The following is a 23,799-nucleotide window of genomic DNA, read 5'->3' as shown; positions in this document are numbered from 1 at the left end:
CCTACTAATAGGCTACTGCATGAAAGGTGGGGACTATATCTTTTCAGATTACAAACAAAAAGGCCATTCTCCCATGAGAAGTAAAGCCTCTATGGAAAAAGTAATCAAAGGAAAGTAAAGGCTCTATGGAAAAAGTAATCAAAGGGAATTATTAGTTTGATATCAACATAATCAACTCTCAATGCAATTGTGAAAAGGTTAACATAAGAAGTGACACTAAATCTTGAGAGAAATAAAAGCACAAGATTAGATATTGGATAAAGAATTGGGTTTATTAATACAGGATTTGGAAAATGGGTTCATGAAAGAAAAATGGAAAAGGCTCTAAATGTTCTTAACAGTACTTTAGAATTACTCCGTAAATTCATGTTAATGCCGGCATTACTATTCTAAACCTCTAAGAATTGCAGTAAAAGCCAGAGATATTTGCAATAAAGTTTAGCCTCCATATAGCTATTTTTGGCATCCAGGTGTGAATTGACTTAAAAAAAAAAAATAGATAATCACTTAAGCTGTTTACGTATACAGGACTTCATTGGTCCAATATGATTTGGATTATTTAATTAAAATACATTGACTTCTTTATATACATAAGAATTTTCTAAACCTGCATGCCAGTACCAATCCTTACATTATCATATATCAAGCTTTAACCCCTTTACCCCCAGGCTATTTGGAAATTTCCAACCCTTAACCCCCAGGTGGTTATTTTTTTCCCAGCACATTTTGCAGTAATTTTAAATTGCTCTAACAGCCTTAATTTTTGTCATAGAGAGGTCAGGTTGGTCTCATTCTCTTGAAAATGCCTGAATTTTCTCAAAAAATTATTAAAAATATGAAAAAAAAAATTTATAGCATTTTTTTGCAAGGACGTACCGGTACGTCCATGGGGGTAAAGGGATGGCTTTTGTGAAACGTACCAGTACGTCCTTTTGGGGTAAAAGGGTTAAGCTGCTTATACAAATTTACTAAATCTGCACATTGGTAAAAAATCCTATCTGACATTGAATTCAATGTAAACACAATAAATTTACAGATGAGTAGATGGGAAAATAATTCTAAATGATGTAAAATAATTCTAAATGATGTAAAGATTTCCACTATAGTTTACAGCTCTATAATAGAAAAAAATATACAGACTGATAAAAAATAAAAATTCTGTAAAAATTAAAGTCATTACAGACAATAAACAATTGTATAAATGTTTATATTAAAAAAAATGTCTAGCTTGACATGAACCATAATGATTGTATAAATTAATTTATACAAAAAAAATGCTTTGACTTCAGTTCCTTAATGCATGAATGTACACACACATTCATATACTGAAAACCTGCCGCAGATCTAAACTAGAAAATTTTCATCTACCCAATAATTAAGTAAAGGTATATGGGTGCTTATCAGGAGAAAAAGTAAATTTAGTAAAAAATAATTGTGAAAAACCTAAAAAAAGCTTCATGATATAGAGCATCAATGTACTAAACATGATTATCGTGTATCTGAAAGGCACAAAGAATATAAGAGCAAAATGAAGAATTCTTGCAAAATGTACTCTACTGAATTATACTTTTTAGACAAAAACTTTGTAGCCTCTGTACAAAGTTTATATTTAAACAACACTGTTCCAGGACTAAGCTGCATTACATAGAAAAATAAACAAAACACTGTACTGTACTGTAATGGAATTCTCTCTCTTTAAGGATATGTAAGTAGATGAATTTTGTCGCAGTACTTTAAATTTTCTTAAATGATTTCAATGGCTATGAAATAATGCCATGTAATATAGTTTCATTCTTAGAGCCCAAGGTAGATTAGAATAAGATGTTCCTGTCAATGGTTTTATTTGCTTTGAACAACATTTCAAGTTACTGCTTTTTGACTCGAGTCCCCAGACCCATCATTTATCACAGGTACAATACTGTATTAACTTCTGATAACCTTGCCAATCCCACCTTATTCAGGGGCCTTGATCATTTACCTTTATCAGGGCACACCATTTCTACCTAGGTATATACAGTTAAGGTACAGAAAGAGATTAAGCTCGCCCAATAGAAAGTTGGACGGAATGAAAAATAGAAAAATTAAGTCCTACTAAATCTTACCCACTGAACTAAAATAACTCCAGATTCTTAATTTAAACAATTTTCATTCTTTTTAAAACAAATAAAACTACTATGAAAACTAAAGCTTCACAGCCATAAAACTAAGGAATCTGAATGCTTTCCTTATGTATGCAGACATGGGTGTCTAAGTAATTCCATTAACTAAAATATGCATGCCTCCACCAAACATGACTACTTATGTAAAGCCAAACTTATCATTCACCTACAAAATGATTTATTCACGCTAAAATCATTATAGAATAACAAAAGATTAAGGTCAAAACTAGTTGATAAAATTTTCTAAAAAATACATTATGTAAATCTATATGGAGTTATGTTTCCAACCAACACATTGGTGTTAAAAACTAAAATAAAATAGGTGGAAAATATGCATTTTGAAATCGACTACCCATGTGCAATATAGCAATAACTGAAACAAAATGGCATAAATGTATGTACTGTAGTCTATGAAATCTTGCACTTGCATACAGCTTTACAAACAAATATTAACATCTTTCAACATAGCCCAACCATAAACATTGAGACTTAAAAAAAAAAAAATGTAAACTCTACCACAACCAGTCAAGCCTCAACAGACATATTACGAACAGTTTAATTTACATTTATACACATCTACACATAAATTTCAGTGTGGAAGCGAATAATAATGATACAATCAAGGCAGAGAAAATAGCTTGGCAAAGTGATCACTGTTCTCAGTGCATTGTATAATGTGCATCTATGAACGATTGCATGTGGTTGCACCCTCAATTCTAACATCTATTGCACTTTAGACTATATAAATATTCATGCTTTCAGGTCCTGCCATCTAGTTTTACTCGCTGCTGAATAAAGAATATGAAATACTGGATGGAATACAATGTGTTTTTACTTACAAATTCTCATATAAATATAAATTCCACATGTACCACTTGGAGAATTGAGGGTTTGCTCGCACAACAAAATTCTCAGTACCTACTTCTTCATTTGTAGAAATATAAAATGTCAGTGAAGAAGTAATTCTTAAGTGACTGTGCATCTTTGAAAAAAAAAAAAAATGCAATAATTTTCTAAAATTCAAGTTGCCATCCAATCTACTGATCTCTCAGCTATCGATAAAAACCTAAAATAACTTGCACTATTTACAACCTGATACTCTTTTTAAATAGTTACTCTAGCGAAACACAAGAGGTAAGCAGTATGTGAAACTTAAATGTAAACGAGAAAGATTATGTGGTTTACCACTTGTTTAAATAATTGCATTTTACACTTTATAGCCTAAATATTGAAACACGCTAAGGAAGGATACACTTTGTTGTGAAACCGCCATCGCCCCACGATACAATGGGGGATGTTCTACTTCGCTATGAGACAGATATAACAAGTTGATGTCCTTTGTACAACCAAGAACATCAACTATCTATAGAAAGATCCTGAACTTGCCTGACTAAATTAAGGAACTCTATATTAAAAATAAGAACTTGCATTATTCCCTTATACAACTTTTTTTTCAAAAAGTAAAATCAAATATAGGAAAAAGTGGGATCATTTTGATATGGACAGCAATAGCTCAGGGAAAAAATAGTTCTCGACTCGTAGTATGTCTGAATAAGACAAACAAAATTATAATTAAAATCTTACAATGCAGATTTTAGTTTAATTTTTTCTGAAAACCTGAAATTACTACAAGTGACCCGAGTTATCTATCTATTGGTAATAACCCACAAATTAGCACTCTAAAACTAAGTTACGTTGAAATTTACGTAAAGAAAAGAACTTTTGCTCCCAAAACGCAAATTCAGTGAAGTAGGCAGCATGTAGTATTCCACTAACACCATTTAACTTCTCAACTAGACTATGGCAAAGAACACTTAAAAGATTTATGCTCCTGATCTGAATAGAAAGTAGAAGACATTTATCGTTTTTACTGATATGATTGTAATAGTTTCCATGATAATGGAGATCGCTTTTATCTTCCTGTCTAGTTATGCGATGAAAAAATTGATTCAAAATTAACACCTGAGAAATACAAATTGTTACTGGGGTTCCCAGCTTCAGAAGACCAATAATATCCTTACCAAATTGCCTAAAACAGTGATAGTCAGCTTGAAAAATCTGAAGCCTTAAGATGACCCACATATCTTGTTCATCAGCAAGATATTAAAATTCCAAACATCTTAGAAATAGTGATACTCCCCTATGAAGTCTTCATGGAAGACTTCATAGAAGAATAAGTTTCATAGTTGCAACTAGCACATTACAAGCCAGATTACAAAATATCAAAGCATATTTTAGTACAAACTTTACACAGTACTGTAATTTTACACTGGGTGAACAGTAATTGCATTACGCAACTTAGCTATAAAACCTTAGAAAAAATATACGCAAATAAAATAGAAATACTTCCATGTCCTGGTTTGCTCCCAGTATTCTCAGTAATTTACACGTCAAATTTAGAAAAGCCAATCCTTACACTTCCTAGTGACAAATATTAGTTTAGTTAAATTATAAAAATTAGTTCTTATCAACTATAATTATGTAAATGAACTTAGCTTATGACTGTTCAGTCAGGACTATTTGGACTGTCAGAATGTAAAGACTTTACTAGTTCGTTGTACTCCTCCATGTTTGCTTCGAAACTTAATAGCTGCTCTGTGAGATCACTAATTTCATCTTCAGGAGTGTCGGCAAACATTCGAAGAGGGGGAGCACTTTGGCACTCTCGATAAAAAGCACCGAGGTCATTTCCTGTATCACATGGCTGAACAAATGGTGTTTTCTGTAAAGAAAAATATATATAAGCCTTCAAAGTAATCTTATTAGTGTCTTTCTGGATACCTTATTTGAGTAGCATAGAATATTGATAAGAAGAATGCTTCTGGATGACAAGCTATCTTTAAGGTTTTAACCCTTTTACCCCCAGGCTATTTGGAAATTTCCAACCCTTAACCCTCAGGGGGTTATTTTTTTCCCAGCATTTTTTGCAGTAAATTTTTTTTAAATTGCTCTAACAGCCTTAATTTTGTCATAGTGAGGTCAGGTTGGTCTCATTCTCTTGGAAAATGCCTGAATTTTCTCAAAAAAATTATCAAAAATATGAAAAAAAAAAATTTTATAGCATTTTTTTGCAGGGACGTACCAGTACGTCCTTTGGGGGTAAAAGGGTTAGAATAGTAGATTTCAATGAGGATGAGTTTTTAGGTGCCTGATAAGGATTCCCAAGCAGCAACCCCAGTCTCTCTTTGGATCATCCAAAAATTTGTCATTTATCTTTCTTGTACTACCGAAGGTTACGAAGAGCAATCGTAATGATACACTACACTCAGCTGTACGCTGGAAGATATACTTGCGATGTCAGACCTGTATTCATCTTGTATACCTTATGCAGCTTTTGATAACATAAAGGAAAACTGAACCATGATAATTTTATTATTACTATACTTAGGGATAGTTTAAGATGTCATAAGTATGATATGCTTCATCAGATAGCTAATTTAATTCCTAATTGTCGAAAAAAAACAATTATTTCAAAACAGCAAAGTTAACTGCTGTTTCTCCTCTAGAAGTGACAGTTGTTCCGACGCGATATAAAACCTCATAATCCTCTAATATAGGAAGCCAATTCCTATATTAAATGATTAATTGTTTGTATAGCTAGGAAAATACTATTTAGGGCAAATTGTCATATTTGACCAGTAACTTTAAAACAAAATATCTAAGCTCTATCTATTAGTACAATATGCTAATTGCGTATCGCTTCCCAGCCATGTGAGGAAAGGAAAAATGGAAAATAAAATATTCTAAGAAGAGTAACATCAAAATGAATACCTCCTATATAAACTGTAAAAACTTTAACAAACAAGAGGGAGAGAAATAAGATAGAATAGTGTGTTTGGGTGTACCCTCAAGCAAGAGATGTCTAACCCAAGACAGTGGAAGACCATAGTACAGAGGTTATGCAACTACCCAAGACCAGAGAACACTGGTTTAATTTTGGAGTGTCCTCCTAGAAGTGCTGCTTATTATTATTACTTGCTAAGCTACAACCCTAGTTGGAAAAGCAGTATGCTATAAGCCCAGGGGCCCCAAACAGGGAAAATAGCCCAGTGAGGAAAGGAAACAAAAAAAAAAAATTGAATATTTTAAGAACAGTAACAACATAAAAATAAATATTTCCTATATAAACTATAAAAACTTTAACAAAACAAGAGGAAGAGAAACAAAATAGAACAGTGTGCCCAAGTGTACCCTAAAGCAAGAGAACTCTAACCCAAGAGACAGCGGAAGACCATGGTACAGAGGCTATGGCACTACCCAAGACTAGAGAACAATGGTTTGATTTTGGAGTGTCCTCCTAGAAAAGCTGCTTACCTTAGCTAAAGTCTCTCTTCTACCCTTATCAAGAGGAAAGTAGCCACTGAACAATTGCAGTACACTAGTTAACCCCTTGGGTGAAGAATTGTTTGGTAATTTCATTGTCAGGTTTATGAGGACAGAGAATCTGTAAAGAATAGGCCAGACCATCCGGTATATGTGCAGGCAAAGGGAAAGTGAACCGTAACCAGAGAGAAGGATCTAATGTAGTACTGTCTGGCCAGTCAAAGGACCCCATAACTATCTAGCAATAGTATCTCAACAGGTGGCTAAAGTCTCTCTTCTACCCATACCAAGAAGAGAGTAGCCACTGAGGAATTACAGTGCTGTAGTTAACCCCTTGAGCAAAGAAGAAATGTAAGGGAAGCTTAGGGGGCAAATGAAAGTTAAACATATAACATAATGCCACAACAGAATAAAAATTGTCACACAAAGTACAAAGCAGTAATTGTCCAAGTCCTATGAGGAACTTGTGAAAATACCGAAATCTTACCAGCTCATCCATAACAAAATCAGTATCAAATATTGAAATCTTACCAGTTCAACCATAATAATATCAGCATCAAATATTGAAATTTTACAAGTTCAACCATAATAATATCAGCATGCTCATCCATAACAAGATCAACATTAAATATTGAAATCATACCAGTTCAACCATAATAAAATCAGCATCAAATATTGAAATCTTACATGCTCATCCATAACAAAATCAGCATTAAATATTGAAATCATACCAGTTCAACCATAACAAAACCAGCATCAAATACTGAACTCTTAAATGCTCATCCATAATAAAATCAGCATCAAATATTGAAATCTTACCAGTTCAACCATAACAAAATCGGCCTCATCTTTCAACTGGGCCGAGGTCGTTGATTTATGAGAGCCATCAGAGGCTGTCATAACTACCTTTTCTCCTGTGTCTGGATGTGGGTTACCACTTGCTACACCCCCAATAATTTTGTCCTGAAAGCATAAATGACTAAATTAGTTAACAAATGAAAAATCTTACCTGGAAAAACTATAAATCAAACTAAAGTGAACAAAACAAGCATAACTTAGTCCTACATGATTTATATATATATATATAGAGAGAGAGAGAGAGAGAGAGAGAGAGAGAGAGAGAGAGAGAGAGAGAGAGAGAGAGAGAGAGAGAGAGAGAGAGGAGAGAGAGAGAGAGGAGAGAGAGAGAGAGAGAGAGAGAGAGAGAGAGAGAGAGAGAGAGAGAGAGAGAGAGAGAGAGAGAGAGAGAGAGAGAGAGAGAGAGAGAGAGAGAGAGAGAGAGAGAGAGAGAGAGAGAGAGAGAGAGAGAGAAATTTATCATAAAGAAATTTGCACATCTAACCTGTGCATTTTTATCTTGGGGGGTGACAGTAGCATCTTTATCTGACTTCTTTTCCTGAGGAACTTCAATGGTAGATGTAAGTAAATTTGAAAATGGTATTTCCGGCATAAAAAAATCATCAGGCTTGGGTGGTTTAGCATCTACAAAGGCCACCGACACCTTTCGTTCAGGCTGCTGCTGCTGGTGCTGGACGTAACCACGGCAACTGCTGTCACTGAAGAATGAATAGGATGTCGGTATAAGGCATATCGTAAAATAATATATTCCCAATACAAGAAAATGAAATACAGTATTAATAGATTCTCACAATCACAAAGAAAATTAATTTCTCTACTTGATGGCAAACTTAGAAAATGAAATACAGTATTAATAGATTCTCACAATCAAAATGAGAATTAATTTCTCTACTTGATGGCAAACTTAGAAAATGAAATACAGTATTAATAGATTCTCACAATCACAAAGAGAATTAATTTCTCTACTTGATGGCAAACTTTCAACTGGGCTCCACAAGACACTAGAAGAGTTGGAAGACCCAGGCTTACATGTATAAGGACTATGAAGCGTGAAGTGGGAGATTAAAAATGGAGAATTATTGATTTAAAAGCTCTAGAAACAGACGACTGGCGAAATCTAACCGAGGCCCTTTGCGTCAATAGGTGTAGGAGATGGTGATAATGACTTGATGGCAAAGTAAAGGGATTTTGACAAAGGAAAAATCTATTTCTGGGCGAGAGACCCGTGTCGCCCAGTGAAATGCTCCTAAAGCACCATTTCTAAGGTATATAACTGCTATATATTACCAGAGAAAAAATTGCATGGGAATGCCAGGTTGAACCCAGCTCGCTCACCTGTATAAGGTGTCGATATAATACTGGGGCGCGATAAATCACAACCAGAGGCCTCGCACCATTTAGATATCTCCTGTCAAAATCCCCGAACAGCGAGGCGCCGTTCAACCTCGTACTACTACTAACCAACCCACGCCAGTGACGTCACTCCTTATAGCACCCCAGATTGGGGCCCAATTAGGGAGGGACGGGCGGGTTCACTGGGCGACACGGGTCTCTCGCCCAGAAATAGATTTTTCCTTCGTCAAAATCCCTTTTCTGGGCTCCGACCCGTGTCGCCCAGTGAAATCGTACCAGAGAATGGGGACCCAATAAGGCTAACTACCAGAAGGGAATAACACAAAATTAATATAGCTGATGAATCTTAATATCAAAAAAGAGGGACATGGAAACCCGTAAATAGATCAACACGTAAATGACAGAGACAATTAGACATGATACATAAACAAAATGAAACCCGAAGGGAAAGTCAACAGGTATGAATAATGTTAATACAGCTTGGTAAGCAAAATGCAGTAAAGCATACAATCATAGATATAAATAATTAACATAACAAAGGAACATCAGCTCGGGGATTCCCAAAAACAAGTGAGATCAAAATAATTCGTGAAATCGATCAATTGAATAATAAATAATACATCATGGTAAATAAAACAGGTAGGAACAACAGGTAAGCCAGGCAGGAGGGAAAGAGGACAAAGCAAGACGTTGTGATTAGGACTCAGTACCCTCGGGAGGAACCACATTCCCCGCAGCTACTGTGGCAAATCTAAGAGCTTCTAAAGGTTTTAGGTAGTGGCGTTTGAAAACTTTAGGGGACTTCCAACCCGTATATTTTGAGAGCTCATCAAATTTCATATGGTGGAAAAAATTAATTGAGGTAGCCACAGCTCGAATATCATGGACATGTGGGAATGATTCAGGATTAGCTTGTTTAATAAAGTAAAGAATTTGTTGCCTGATTCCCTTAAGGGTAATAGTTCCTCCGTGCTCTCTAATAAATAAGGGCCCTGTGGTTGTAGTGGAAGTTCTACTTAAGTAGGATTTCAGGGTGGTAACTGGGCACAGGGATGGATCCCTAGGAAGTGGAACAATCTTCCAGGGGGACCACCTGTTCTGGGGATCCTCATTTTTAGCCAGGAACACTTTGTTAGGGGAGAGAAGGACCTCACCGGAAGGGAGAAACTCTATGTGACCTGGGTTTCTAGATAAAGCTGACAATTCCGAGATTCTGGAGCCAGAGGCGAGGCTCAAAAGGAAAAGTGACTTTCTTAATAATGCCATATAGTTACAGGATTCATTTGGAGTGTCAGAGGCCAGCTTAAGAACATCGTTTAAAAACCAGGAAACTGCGCTAGGGCGAGTGGAAGGTTTTAGCCTGGCACAAGCTCTCGGAATGGATGAGAAATATGAATCCGTTAAATCAATGCCAAAACCAATATGGAAGATCTTTTTCAAGGCTGACTTAATTGTAGTAATGGTACTGGCTGCCAGGCCTGATTCGAAGAGAGTCCGGAAGAATGTCACAGTTAGGTTCATTGTCATTTTCTCAACCTGGGAATCTTTCAAGAACTTAGCTAATTTCTTGACAGCTGAGTCATATTGTCGGAGAGTAGATTCCCTTTTGTCGGATTCCAGGAAAATAGTATTCGAAGGATCGATGCTCGCACCTCGTTGGGCTGCGAACTTCATGAAGTCCATAAAGTTAGGGCATTCAGAATCCTTGAGGAAGCGAACACATTGTGAGTTTGTACTGTCTGCGTGAGCACCGGATTGGGAATCCGCCGGGGGCTGAGACCTAGCTCTAGCAACAAGGGGAACCAATTGCTCTTGGGCCAGTTGGGGGCTACGAGAGCCACTCGACCTTTGAAGGATCTGAGTTTGTGCAGAACTTTCAGCAGGAGATTCACCGGAGGAAACAGATAAATCGTCTTCCAGGTATTCCAATCTAGAATCATAGAGTCCGTGGCATAAGCCTGAGGGTCCAGGTTGGGGGCTACGTAACAATCTAGTTTGCGATTGAATTCTGTCGCAAACAGATCCACCTGGAGACCAGGGACTTGAGATAGTATCCACTGGAAGGATCGATGGTCTAGTGACCATTCCGACTCTAGCGGAGTCGTCCGGGAAAGGGAGTCCGCTACCACATTCCGGACTCCTGCTAGATGGACTGCTGACAGGTGCCACTTGTGCATTGCCGCCATGGAGAAAATCTGCAACATGACGTGGTTTATTTGGGCTGATCTGGAGCCTCCTCTGTTGAGGCAGTGAACTATGACTGCACTGTCGAGAACCAGTCTGATATGGAGATTCCTGGCTGAATTGAGACGTTTTAAAGTGAGGAAGACTGCCATGGCCTCGAGGACGTTGATGTGCATGTGTCGGAAGACTGATGACCATAACCCTTGGACTTTCTTGTGTTCGGAGTAACCTCCCCACCCGGTTAAGGAGACGTCTGTGTGGACGACGAGTCCCGGGACCGGATGTTGTAAGGGAACCGACTTGGAGAGATTCTTGACCTTCGTCCAAGGCTGTAGACTTTTCTTCAGGAGTTGGGGAAGGCGGGCACGTCTGTCGCGGCGTTTTGCGGTTGCTCTGGATCTCCACACTCTGTTTATGTCCTTGAGTTTGGACCGTAGGACGATGTCTGTCACGGAGGCGAACTGCAAGGAACCTAGGATCCTCTCTTGGTTCCTTCTGGAGGTCAACTTCTCCCTGAGAAATTGCCTCGTCTTCCTCGCAATCTCCTTCCTTTTGGCTTTGGGGAGGCACAGCGTATGGGAGCATAGGTCCCATTGTAGACCCAGCCATTGAAACTTGGTCTCCGGGACCAGGCGGGATTTTCCGAAGTTGACTTGGAATCCCAGTTGACGAAGGAAGGTGAGGACTTTGTTCGTTGCTACGCGGCAATTCTGGGCATTGTCTGACCAGATTAGCCAATCGTCTAGATAGGCCACTACCTGTATTCCCTGAGTGCGAAGCTCTTGAATGACTGTCTCTGCTAGTTTGGTGAAGATTCTGGGTGCCACGTTGAGCCCGAACGGCATCACTTTGAATGCGTAGGCTTGTTTGCCTAGCTTGAAGCCCAGAAAAGGACGAAAATGCCTTGCTATTGGAACGTGATAGTAGGCATCGGTAAGATCGATGGAGGTGGTGACGGCCCCACGGGGAAGTAAGGTCGGCACCTGCGAGACGGTAAGCATACGGAATTTGTCGCAACGAATGAAGGATTTTAAGCGAGACAGGTCCAGGATTACCCTTCGTTTGTCTGAGCCTTTCTTTGGCACGCTGCACAAGTGCCCTTGAAATCTTAAGCGACGTATGCTTTGGATCGCATTCTTTTGTAGCAGATCTGTCGTGAAGGAACATAGTTCTTCTGTTGGCAATTGGTAAAAGCTGTTCGGTGGAGGAGGTCCCTGTATCCAGCTCCACCCTATTCCGTTGGAGATAATGCTGGAAGCCCAATCGCTGAACTTCCAACTGTCTCGAAAAAGGTACAGTCTCCCTCCTACCTGCGTTGTCTCATTGGGTGGAGGATGATTTGCCTCCTCTGCTTCCACGGGTAGACTTGCCCCGGTGGTAACCCCTTCCGCTACCTCAGGCGCGAAAGGCACCCCTGGCACCTCTGTGACGCTGGTAGCCACGGAAGGAGGTCTGAGCCTCATAAATGGGGTTAAAGGCGGGGGAGAAGGACGTGGAGGCGATTTGAGACTGAGGGACCAGGACGTATGGCTCTTGCTGCTGGCCCTTTGATGTAGAAGGCTGGGGGCCTTGGAGAGCCGTTTGAACCCTGAATTGGGAAGAGTGGAAAGGCCTCAGTCTCTTCCTACCTCGGATTGGGGTACCAGTAGGCTCATATCTCCTCTTTGGGACGAGGCCCCACCTAACTTTGAGGTTTTGGTTGCCCCTAGCTGCCTCGCTAAGGACCGAGTTAACCAAATCCTCCGGGAAAAGATCCGGGCCCCAGACCGGAGCTTTGATGAGCTTATTAGGCTCGTGCCTAATGGTGGCTTCAGAGAGGACGTGTCGTCGACAACAGGTCCTGGCGCTTGCAAAATCATAGGCGTCAGCCATGAAGTTTTGCAGTAACGACTTAGTGAGGGCCTTAAGGAGGTCCTCCTCGTTGTAAGTGGCAACGGCCAACTCGGAAAGGGTGACCGAATTGAGAGATCTGCCGAATCTGCACCTAGAATCAAATTCTAATTTAAGAAGAGACTCTGGGAGTTTGGGAAGCCGTTCGCTGAACTGCGTCGAGGCACAGTCCGGGCTCAAGTTACCTACTGAAAAGGTAGCTGGGGCATTCCGCCAACATTCATTGTCCCCCGGAAAGAGGAGGGAGGTTAAGTCGGTCTCCCTGAGTTGTGGTAAAGGCTTCTCATCTTTGATAGCCTGGAAGACCGACTCCAGAATCTTGGTCGCACATGGTGTAGGGGTTTGGTTGTCGGCCACAAACATAGTGTACGAACTCTTGTGGGCCGTAATCATGGTGTTCAAACATTGCCACTCATGGAACAGGCGAACCAAGACAGACTGTGCCTGTTCCTTAGGAAAAATGGCAGTTTCCTTTGGAACCTTATCTAAACGGATCAGAGCTTCTTCTGTGAGGCGAGCGTAGCCGGGGAAGGGGAATTCAAGACCCGGCGGGTAGAATTCGTAGTCAGTAAGAGGCCGTGTACCGAAACCATCGATTGATAGCATACCCTCCGAAAAGGGGGCATGCAATGCTAACCTCCAAGGGTTATTCTTATTGAAAGGAGGAAACTTGGAGGCGTCGGGAATGGGGTACTGCTGTTGAGGAGGTGGTAGTCCCGAACTCATGAGGCCTTGGACTAGGCTCTCCACAGAAGCTATCCGCTCGTGTGATTGCTTCGTATGAGACGATAGCATCGACTCAAAACGAGCAAATAGTTTGTCAGAAAATTCCTCCATGTTAAATGATCCCGCCTGGGGGGGAACAGGTTGAGGGCACAGCAATTGGGTCTTGAGAAACTCTGGTGGAGGAGGATTTAGCCTACGAGGGTGACGATCTCGAAGGGTTGTGGTCTTGGGAAGATTTGTGGGTTCTATATAAAGGCTTGTGAGGAGCCTTCACTTTGGGTGGAACGGGTCGGGAGCTGAGATCAGTCCAGGTTGCCTCAGGAAAACCGCGAAAAGAAGATTGGTCGGAAGTAGAAGAGAAAGCCGGGCTAGGGAGAGGAATCCCAGCCTGGGAACCACCTGACTCACCTACGTCCCTACCTGCGTCGGGATCATCCAGAGCCATGGGTTCCACATCAAGGTCGAGGGTAGCGACGTCCTCAGTTAGGGTGGCGCCCGTCTCCCCTTGGTCCGGGGCCAGAAGAAGAGATGCAATGCTCTCGATGATCGGGTCCGCTAGCGCTTTGGGGACTGCAGCTGATGTTTTAGCATTGGGGTAGAGGAGGGAACACCATTCCTCAGAAAGGATATACGACTGTCTGGCCTTCCCACTGCGGGCGAACCCGCCAACCCAGATCTTGAGGGTAGCTCGGGCTGTTTCCATTTCAAGCTGGGTGCTCTGAAAGAGAACAGACTATTAGTGAGTGATAAAAGTGCCAAAGAAAAAACTAAGAAGCCCAAGGACTTCGTAGGCACATATAAGGCATGCAGGAAGTCCATAGGACTGTGGCCTTACAGTACAAAACAATAAAAGAGGACATTAAAATGTGACTCCCCACAATTCTGTAATAAAGTAACTGCACTCACCGATTCAGATGTTAGAGTGGAAGCCAATTTGTAGCAGACAGGACAGTTGTCCTGATGCCAAACAGCTAGGTCATCCACTTGAAGAGAGCAGTGAGCGTGCGAACGACACACATTATGGCCGCAGAGTTGGTGGAGAACAGCGACACATGCCGTCATCGCACAGCGGACAGTCTGTAAGATAAAAGATACATGAGTATCTTAAAGGAAAGCAATTAGGGGCCGAAGGTCCCAGTGCTTAAATATTATAAAAGTTACTATCATGGTATTGAAGTTGAATATATATAGCTATAATTATCCTGAATGAAAGCAAAAGAAGGGCACGGGGCCCGAATGCTGTAACTCTATACATATATATTCAACCCATGATAAAACTATTCATATAAATGCCTAAACATATGAATGAAGGCAAATAGGGGACCCTGGGGGGTCCGGGGGTTATGTCATATATCAAATAAATGATAAAAATTATTCATATGTAATGCCTTAATAATTGAATGAAGGCAAATTAGGGGACCCCCCAGGGGACCCCGGTGATTAAAAAATCAAATAACAGCTTTACTTGATTATAAAATTATTAAATTAAATTAAGTCAAACCGTAGTCGTGATCATATCATGGAAGGCAAGGTCGAGAACTAGGATCGTATATAATAGAAAAACGTGACTAAAATATAAAGGGAATCCAAGTAATAATGAATAACGTTGGCTCCGGGGCTCAACTAAAAAACTCGACCGAATGGTAATGAATAAAAGCTACTCTCGGGGATCCCGTAATGGAAGTCTTTAAACATATATATATATATATATATATATATATATATATATCTATACAGTATGAGGTCCGTGAGGTCCGTGACAGAGGGGGGGGGATCTTAAAAGGGTCCGTGATGTGCGGGACCAAGAGGGAGAAGCCCGTACACAACTTAATATTAAATAACATAACAAGGTACCACAGAACGAGTCGAAACTCCCCGCCGATCGTCGGCCAAAAGAGCGACGGAAAGAAACGACTACGACCGGGTAGAGTAGTGGGGAAACGTAATGTACGTTAATGAATAATAATAAAATGCCTCACAGAACAACGGGAACCGCCCGTGCAAAGCGGATGCCCCCGGGAGGAGTACATAGGCGCTTGTAAGATATTGGCGGGAGGAGGCTAGGAGTAGGTTGGCTCCGAGACGATATCAGGTATAGCAACCTGCCAGACCCACGAGTGATATGATCACGTGGAAAGATTAAAACACTATAAAAAACATATCACATGGTAAATAAGAGAGGAAGGCATGCTGGATGATAATAATAATAATAAAATTACAGTGAACCCTCGCTACTTCGCGGTTCGACAATCGCGGATTCACCACTTCGCGGGGTTTTCCCATAACCCATATATATATACATATCGCGGATTTTCCGGAAAATTCGAAAATACCGCGAAATCTGAAGACAACCAAATACGATATTTTGTTACCTGTAATTCCATTAATACTGTAATTAGTAATATCTGTTCTTACTGATTGTTCATTGCATTACATATGATATATAATTCAGCACAGAAAGAAATAAAACACGAAAAGAGAATGTGATCATACGATAATTCAGTACTGTATACAGTACGTAGTAAAATTAAATCGAACATGAAACGCAAATCAGATGCAGTCATACCATATTAGAATAGTGTGTACTGTAATGGATGTGCTTCTTTTCCATGAATCTTTTGTATGTATACAGTACGTACGTAGTACAGTACTGCATCCAATAATATTCTTTGTTGCAAAAAATCACATTTCGAATAAGCGTACGAGAGAGAGAGAGAGAGAGAGAGAGAGGCGTAAAATAGCGTACGTAAAGCTGTATTATTATTATTGTTATTATTATTATTATTGTTGTTGTTGTTGATAAAATTATTATTGTTATTATTATCATTATTATTATTATTATTACTGTACAGTATTATTATCATTATTTATTATTATTACGGTATTGTACTTAATCTATGTACGTTCGGTATGCGCGGGGCATCTTCTATGAGTAGGTAACCAACGCATCATAGTACTGTAAGACGGGTTGTGATTGGTTCAAGCGCTGATAGATGACGAATCAGAACTCAAGTTTTGTTATCTAGCCTGAGATTGGTGTTTTGCCCGCATCTCCTACCCGCAGCATCAAAGTTCTCGCGGGGCTGGATCGTTCACTCTCTGTTACCGCGTATCGCTGAGTAGACGTTCTTAAGTGTGTGAATCTGTGCTGTGTGCGACTTTTTTAAGTTGAACTTTTTGTTACTGTAAATCCTACTGTAATGGCTCCCAAGCGTTCTGCTTCTCTTAAGGCTGGTAGTGAGCCTAAACGCCACCGAAGGATGATGACGATAGCTGAGAAGGTTACGCTTCTCGACATGTTAAAAGATGGTAGAAGTTACGCGGCCGCCGGCCGCCATTTTGGCATCAACGAATCTACTGTTCGCTATATCAAGAAGGACGAGGCGAACATTAGAAAGACGGCTGCAATCACCTTTAGCAGATAAGCGAAGCGAGTCGTTACAACGCGTAATAAAACGATCGTACGCATGGAAGGTGCTTTAGCTGTGTGGATTGCCGACTGCCGGAAGAAGAACATAGCGTTGGATACGAACACCATCCAAACAAAGGCTTTGAGCTTATATGAGAATTTTGCTGCAAAGGAACCTAAAGACGACGACGGCAACCATGCTGAAGATGATGATGATGCAGATGATCCTCAACCAGGGACATCCACTGATTCCCAGCCTCAGAAACGTTTTTCCGCAAGCAAAGGATGGTTCGCGAAGTTTCAGAAACGCTTCGCCCTGAAAAGCGTTTCCCTGCATGGGGAGTCTGCTTCCGCTGACACTGCCGCTGCTGAAACTTACGTGAATCAGACGTTCAAGAATATTATCGCCGAAGGTGGATACAAGCCCAAACAAGTCTTTAATATGGATGAGACTGGCTTGTTTTGGAAGAGAATGCCGTCGCGAACTTTCCTGTTCAAAGAGGAAGCCAAAGCCTCTGGCTTTAAAGCCTTCAAGGATCGCGTTATCCTCGTGATGTGTGGCAATGCTGCTGGATTTTTGTTAAAGCCGGGGCTTATTTATAAGTCGAAAAATCCTCGCGCTTTGAAAAATAAAAGTAAGAATCTCCTTCCCGTGTACTGGATGCATAATCAAATAGTATGGATTACGAAGATGCTGACCTCCAACTGGTTCCATCAGTGTTTTATCCCGCAAGTCAGCAAATATCTCTTAGAGAAGGGCTTGCCATTCAAGATCCTTCTCCTTATGGATAACGCTGGTGGACACGCAACTGACCTGTCGCATGAGGGCATTCAGGTTGAGTTCCTGCCACCCAACACCACGTCATTAATTCAACCGATGGACCAGAGGGTTATCAGGGCGTTCAAGGCCCTCTACACGAAGAATACCTTGGCGGACCTCGTTGCGTGTGTGGATGCTGCCCAAGATGACGAGGATGAAGATTTTAACTTGAAGGCGTACTGGCGGCAGTACACCATAGCCACGTGCCTGCAGAATATTCAGAAGGCACTTCAAGAGATGAAACCTGCAACCGTGAATGCGAGCTGGAAGAAGTTGTGGCCCGAGATTGTTTACGACGACAAGGGATTTACTCCGTCGGAAATCCAACACTCTGCAATACGGAAATCTGTGCAGTTGGCTGCCATAATTGGAGGTGACGGGGTTGGCGACATGACGACTGAAGACGTCGACGAGTTGTTGGACTGCCATTCCCAGCCCCTAACTGACGCAGACCTCGAAGACCTGACGAAATCGGCAAGTGAGGAAGAGAGTGATACCCAGGAAGAGACCCAAGAAAATGTCGAAGAAACGGGCTTAACATTAGAACGGCTTGCCAAGGCCTGCAACCATGCGAAGGAGTTGAAAGAAATGTTGCAAGAGTGGGACGAGGATATGGTTCGCTCGATGCAATTCTGCAACAAGGTTGATGACATAATGACTCCCTACAAAATGCTCTTGGATCGAAAAAAGAAGCAGCGGCAACAACTTCCGATCACAATGTTCTTCCAGCCTCGCAAAAAAGAGCCAGTTCCTCCTGCTAGTACGCCTTCGGAAGAAATTGAAGTTTCCCAGGAAGAAGTTGAAGAGGTGTCCCAGGAAAAGACACCTCCGTCTGAAGAGACGTAAAATACTATCATTGGCGCACAGTAGAACACATCATCAGCTTCATCATCATCATTTCTACTGTGCAGCAAATTCATCGCCATCACCATTCAAGTTTTTCTTCAACTTCTTTCGTGGTGAGTACAGTAACAATCTTTATTTTTTACTTTAATATTCTTACTGTACATTCTAAAACTGTATTTGTGCCTGTTTTATAGTTTAGTACTGTACGTACTGTATGCATTAAGTTAAAGGGAAGGTTTTAAAAGTCTACATGTTGTAACCTATCATATTTTTTTTGTTTAAAATTTACATTTACGTACGTAAAACAATCTCTCTCTCTCTCTCTCTCTCTCTCTCTCTCTCTCTCTCTCTCTCTCTCTCTCTCTCTCTCTCTCTCTCTCTCTCTCTCTCTCTCTCTCTCTCGTAAATTGTTTTCCTGCTTTGCTACGTACAATACTGTATAATTTATATTTGTAAGGTAACATATTTTGTAAATGCTTTTACTGTAAATACTGTATGTACTGTATCATTATTTATCACTATCATCATGCGCATTAAATGCCTTGTTTGTTCTGAGCGTGGTTGTTTACTGAGCGTACACGCCGTCGTTTCAGGCGGCGTCATAAAGAAAAACATTTCATTTGAAAGTCCTAAGAAAAATACGTAAACTAAAACATTGGTAATAAACAAATCAACATACAGTACTGTATAATCAATATAATCGATGCAAAAACTAACCTATACATATATGTGTACTGTACACTAAATGAGTTTGTTTCTTCATTATGATCAGAGATGAACGTAAACAAAACATTGGTTGCCATTTTTTTTCGTGCTTTTTAGGTGTTTAGGAAACACATGATATAAAATCGCCTTTAATATTTGTGCCTGTTTTAGTTTAGGGTGCTGTAGTACATGCATTAAGTGTTCTGTACATTAAAGGGTGGTTTGTTAACAGTACTACGTACAAGGGAAGGTTTTAAAAGTCCGAATATACATGTTAAATAAATAGGTAAATATGATGTCACTACTTCGCGGATTTTCACCTATCGCGCCCGCGTCTGGAACCTATCTACCGCGATAAACGAGGGTTCACTGTAGCTATAAATCAATCGTAAAACAAACGAGGGCGCGAACAAGAGACAGGAAAGAACAAGCCTGACGGCGCTAGGAGTAGGCAGGGCTACCAACAGAACACAGGGTCAGTGAAGTGCTAACAAAATGAAAACTAAATTGTAATAACTGACTCATGAAAGCCCCTCGAACTAATGTAATCATACGAATGACGTTAAAATGGTAAGCGAGTCCGTGGCGTGCGAACGTAAATAAGCTAAGATATGATATGTGGAAAAGAACGCCGATGGCGATCAGGCATGCCAACCTCCAAAATACGCACATGAATATGAAATAACTGTTATCATAAAACAGGACAATATAAAATTGATACGGTGTGTGAACCGTGGAGATCCATAAAGTTCACAACGAGAAACAATCAGTATGGAGGACTTATTGAAAATCGTTAGAACGAACGAGAGAGAGAGAGAGGAAGGAACCTGTCCCGGGGGAGACCCAGCAAGGTCGTGAATAAAAAACTGAATAATATAAACAAAAATGGACAAGGCCCCCTCCAAAATCTCAAAACTCATAGATCTGGTACTTAACTTAGATGTAGTGACAGTGGAGTCGGACATCTTGAGGTAAATCCAGAGAAAAACCAGCGAAATTCACACACAACACAAAATATGGTTAACAAACTGCGTGCTATTTTAGGAGTGACGTCACTGGCGTGGGTTGGTTAGTAGTAGTACGAGGTTGAACGGCGCCTCGCTGTTCGGGGATTTTGACAGGAGATATCTAAATGGTGCGAGGCCTCTGGTTGTGATTTATCGCGCCCCAGTATTATATCGACACCTTATACAGGTGAGCGAGCTGGGTTCAACCTGGCATTCCCATGCAATTTTTTCTCTGGTAATATATAGCAGTTATATACCTTAGAAATGGTGCTTTAGGAGCATTTCACTGGGCGACACGGGTCGGAGCCCAGAAAATCGTTTTACACAAATACTTCAATGCATAATCAATCTACAAATGTAGGAATCCTTCAGTTTGTAAATAAAATTAAAAAGAATTTTTCATTGAATTATACATATACCTGCTGGTTCTAGAACGTGGCGTTGACGGCTGATCCAAGGGGGAAGCTGTAAAGAATCTATTGGCATCTTGACTATCATCTGAGGTTTGTGTTGCCTCACTACTGTCGTTTCCCCTGAGGAATAAAATAATGTTATGATATAAACGTCATTAAACTGCATAAATAGCCACCCAAAACCTTTCAGTACTAGAAGGACAATCAGAAGAGCGCAGACCGCCACAGCAAATTATTTCTTACCTTTTGCTTGACCTTTGACCTTAACACGTAGTATTTGGCGTAGATTTTCTTGCACTCAAATATGTACCAATTTTGTCTTGACAACAATCTCCAAACTTATGGCTGATTACGTGTATTAGTCATTTTCCTTGACTGTGACCTTGACCTTCCAAAATTGAATCATTTCTAGCTTTTTACATAACAATGATTCTCTGCAAGTTTCACTACTCTACAATTAGAATTGTGGCCAGGAAGCTGTTCACAAACAAACAAACAAACACACTCACAAACAGGGGCAAAAACAGAACCTCCTTCCAACTTTGTTAGCAGAGGTAATTACAGACCAAAAACCTTAAGATGCTAAGGGGAGAGGCGGAGTAGGAGTCTGAGCTGATAAAAGCAATTTTAATGGAAGAAAGGTTGTCAGAAGCCTCAGAAAAAAAGAGCTTTACAGATTACAGTATTTTGTTAAAGGTGATTGTTGCATCAACAAAGTTCATTTGGTATAAAACTTTCTCAATGTTTTAAGATACAAATATTATGAATCCTGGCTAACTGGTCAGGATTAACTCTATATTTTCAGTTTCCTTGTTTTTTCCATCATCCTGCAATTGTATATATTTCCCAAATGGAAGTTAAGTACCATAATAAAAAAAAATTACAATCATTTGCCCTTGAACTGAATACTAATATCAATTTTCTCCACATTAAATGCTATACAAATAAACAATGTTCAATAGCCAACCATATAAAATGATATTTTAATTATAAAATAAATTTTTGAATATACTTACCCGGTGAATATATAATAGCTGCAACTCCGTTGCTCGACAGACAAAAAACATTAAAAACTCGCCAGCGATCGCTATACAGGTTGCGGGTGTGCCCACCAGCGCCAACTGTCGGCCAGATACCACTCTCGATGTAAACAAAGACTCAATTTCTTCTCATCCCACTGCGTCTCTATTGGGGAGGAAGGGAGGGTCGTTTAATTTATAACTTAGCCGGTGAATATATAATAGCTGATTCACACCCAGGGAGGTGGGTAGAGACCAGTTAAATATGTTTACATCGTATAAGCTAAGTGTTTTTATTTCATTTTGGAAGTTATCAATATAAAAAAAAAAAAAATAAATAGGTACCTGGTAAGGAAGTCGACTTAGACGATTACTCTGCCTTGTAAGTACGTCTTCCTTACGGAGCCTCGCGATCCTCTTAGGATGCTGACAGACCCCCAGGAGCTGAAGTATCAAGGGCTGCAACCCATACAACAGGACCTCATCAAACCCCTAATCTGGGCGCTCTCAAGAAATGACTTTGACTACCCGCCAAATCAACCAGGATGCGAAAGGCTTCTTAGCCTTCCGGACAACCCATAAAAACAACAATAAAACATTTCAAGAGACAGATTAAAAGGATATGGAATTAGGGAATTGTAGTGGTTGAGCCCTCACCCACTACTGCACTCGCTGCTACGAATGGTCCCAGTGTGTAGCAGTTCTCGTAAAGAGACTGGACATCTTTCAAGTAAAATGACGCGAACACTGACTTGCTTCTCCAATAGGTTGCGTCCATGATACTTTGCAGAGATCTATTTTGCTTAAAGGCCACGGAAGTTGCTACAGCTCTAACCTCGTGCGTCTTAACCTTAAGCAAAGCTCGGTCTTCCTCACTCAGATGTGAATGAGCTTCTCGTATTAGCAATCTGATAAAGTATGACAAAGCATTCTTTGACATAGGCAAGGATGGTTTCTTAACCGAACACCATAAAGCTTCAGATTGGCCTCGTAAAGGTTTAGTACGAGCTAAGTAGAACTTAAGAGCTCTAACAGGGCATAAGACTCTTTCTAGTTCATTGCCTACGATCTCCGATAAGCTGGGAATATCGAAAGATTTAGGCCAAGGACGAGAAGGTAGCTCATTTTTGGCTAGAAAACCAAGTTGCAGAGAACAAGTAGCTTTTTCTGACGAAAATCCGATGTTCTTGCTGAAGGCATGAATCTCACTGACTCTTTTAGCCGAGGCTAAGCATACCAGGAAAAGAGTCTTAAGAGTGAGATCTTTCAGGGAGGCTGATTGTAAAGGCTCAAACCTGTCTGACATGAGGAATCTTAGGACCACGTCTAAATTCCACCCAGGAGTAGCCAAACGACGCTCCTTAGTGGTCTCAAAAGACTTAAGGAGGTCTTGTAGATCTTTATTGTTGGAAAGATCTAAGCCTCTATGCCGGAAGACCGATGCCAACATGCTTCTGTAGCCCTTGATAGTGGGAGCTGAAAGGGATCGTCCTTTTCTCAGGTATAAGAGAAAGTCAGCTATTTGGGCTACAGAGGTACTGGTCGAGGATACAGAAACTGACTTGCACCAGTCTCGGAAGACTTCCCACTTCGATTGGTAGACTCTAATGGTAGACTCTCTCCTTGCTCTAGCAATCGCACTGGCTGCCTCCTTCGAAAAGCCTCTAGCTCTCGAGAGTCTTTCGATAGTCTGAAGGCAGTCAGACGAAGAGCGTGGAGGCTTTGGTGTACCTTCTTTACGTGTGGCTGACGTAGAAGGTCTACTCTTAGAGGAAGACTTCTGGGAACGTCTACTAACCATCGAAGTACCTCGGTGAACCATTCTCTCGCGGGCCAGAGGGGAGCAACTAACGTCAACCCTGTCCCTTCGTGAGAGGCGAACTTCTGCAGTACCTTGTTGACAATCTTGAATGGTGGGAATGCATAAAGGTCCAGATGTGACCAATCTAGGAGGAAGGCATCTATATGTATTGCTGCTGGGTCCGGGACTGGAGAGCAATAGATTGGAAGCCTCTTGGTCAGCGAGGTTGCAAAGAGATCTATGGTGGGTTGACCCCAAGTCGTCCAGAGTCTCTTGCACACATCCT

At 40.7% G+C, this 23,799-nt stretch overlaps 2 protein-coding genes across 2 annotated transcripts in view; both read right to left on the bottom strand.

Moving 5' to 3' along the window:
• Positions 1 to 1,239: 1,239 nt before the first annotated feature.
• Positions 1,240 to 23,799, bottom strand: part of LOC137644182 (autophagy-related protein 13-like) — a 58,337-nt gene continuing 35,777 nt past the window's right edge. Inside the window, exons 5-8 of the mRNA XM_068377182.1 lie at positions 20,700 to 20,813; positions 7,825 to 8,038; positions 7,302 to 7,445; positions 1,240 to 4,881 (exon numbers count right to left, since the gene is read on the bottom strand). Coding sequence (XP_068233283.1) covers positions 4,666 to 4,881; positions 7,302 to 7,445; positions 7,825 to 8,038; positions 20,700 to 20,813 — 688 coding nt within the window. The 3' untranslated portion in view covers positions 1,240 to 4,665. The remainder of the gene's footprint in view (positions 4,882 to 7,301; positions 7,446 to 7,824; positions 8,039 to 20,699; positions 20,814 to 23,799) is intronic.
• LOC137643726 (uncharacterized) lies at positions 9,009 to 10,970 on the bottom strand. Its single transcript, XM_068376428.1, has one exon. The coding sequence runs from the start codon at positions 10,776 to 10,778 to the stop codon at positions 9,390 to 9,392; it is 1,389 nt and encodes a 462-aa protein (XP_068232529.1). The 5' UTR covers positions 10,779 to 10,970; the 3' UTR covers positions 9,009 to 9,389.

This window comes from Palaemon carinicauda, chromosome 7, assembly GCF_036898095.1.
Source record: "Palaemon carinicauda isolate YSFRI2023 chromosome 7, ASM3689809v2, whole genome shotgun sequence".
NCBI classification, from domain to species: domain Eukaryota; kingdom Metazoa; phylum Arthropoda; class Malacostraca; order Decapoda; family Palaemonidae; genus Palaemon; species Palaemon carinicauda.
Note: the sequence above shows the minus strand (reverse complement) of the source record. Positions and strands in the feature narration are given on the sequence as shown.

Bases quoted from the DNA above. Each gene is read 5' to 3' on its own strand.
- LOC137643726 (XM_068376428.1), bottom strand. From the start codon at position 10,778: ATGGTCACTAGACCATCGATCCTTCCAGTGGATACTATCTCAAGTCCC.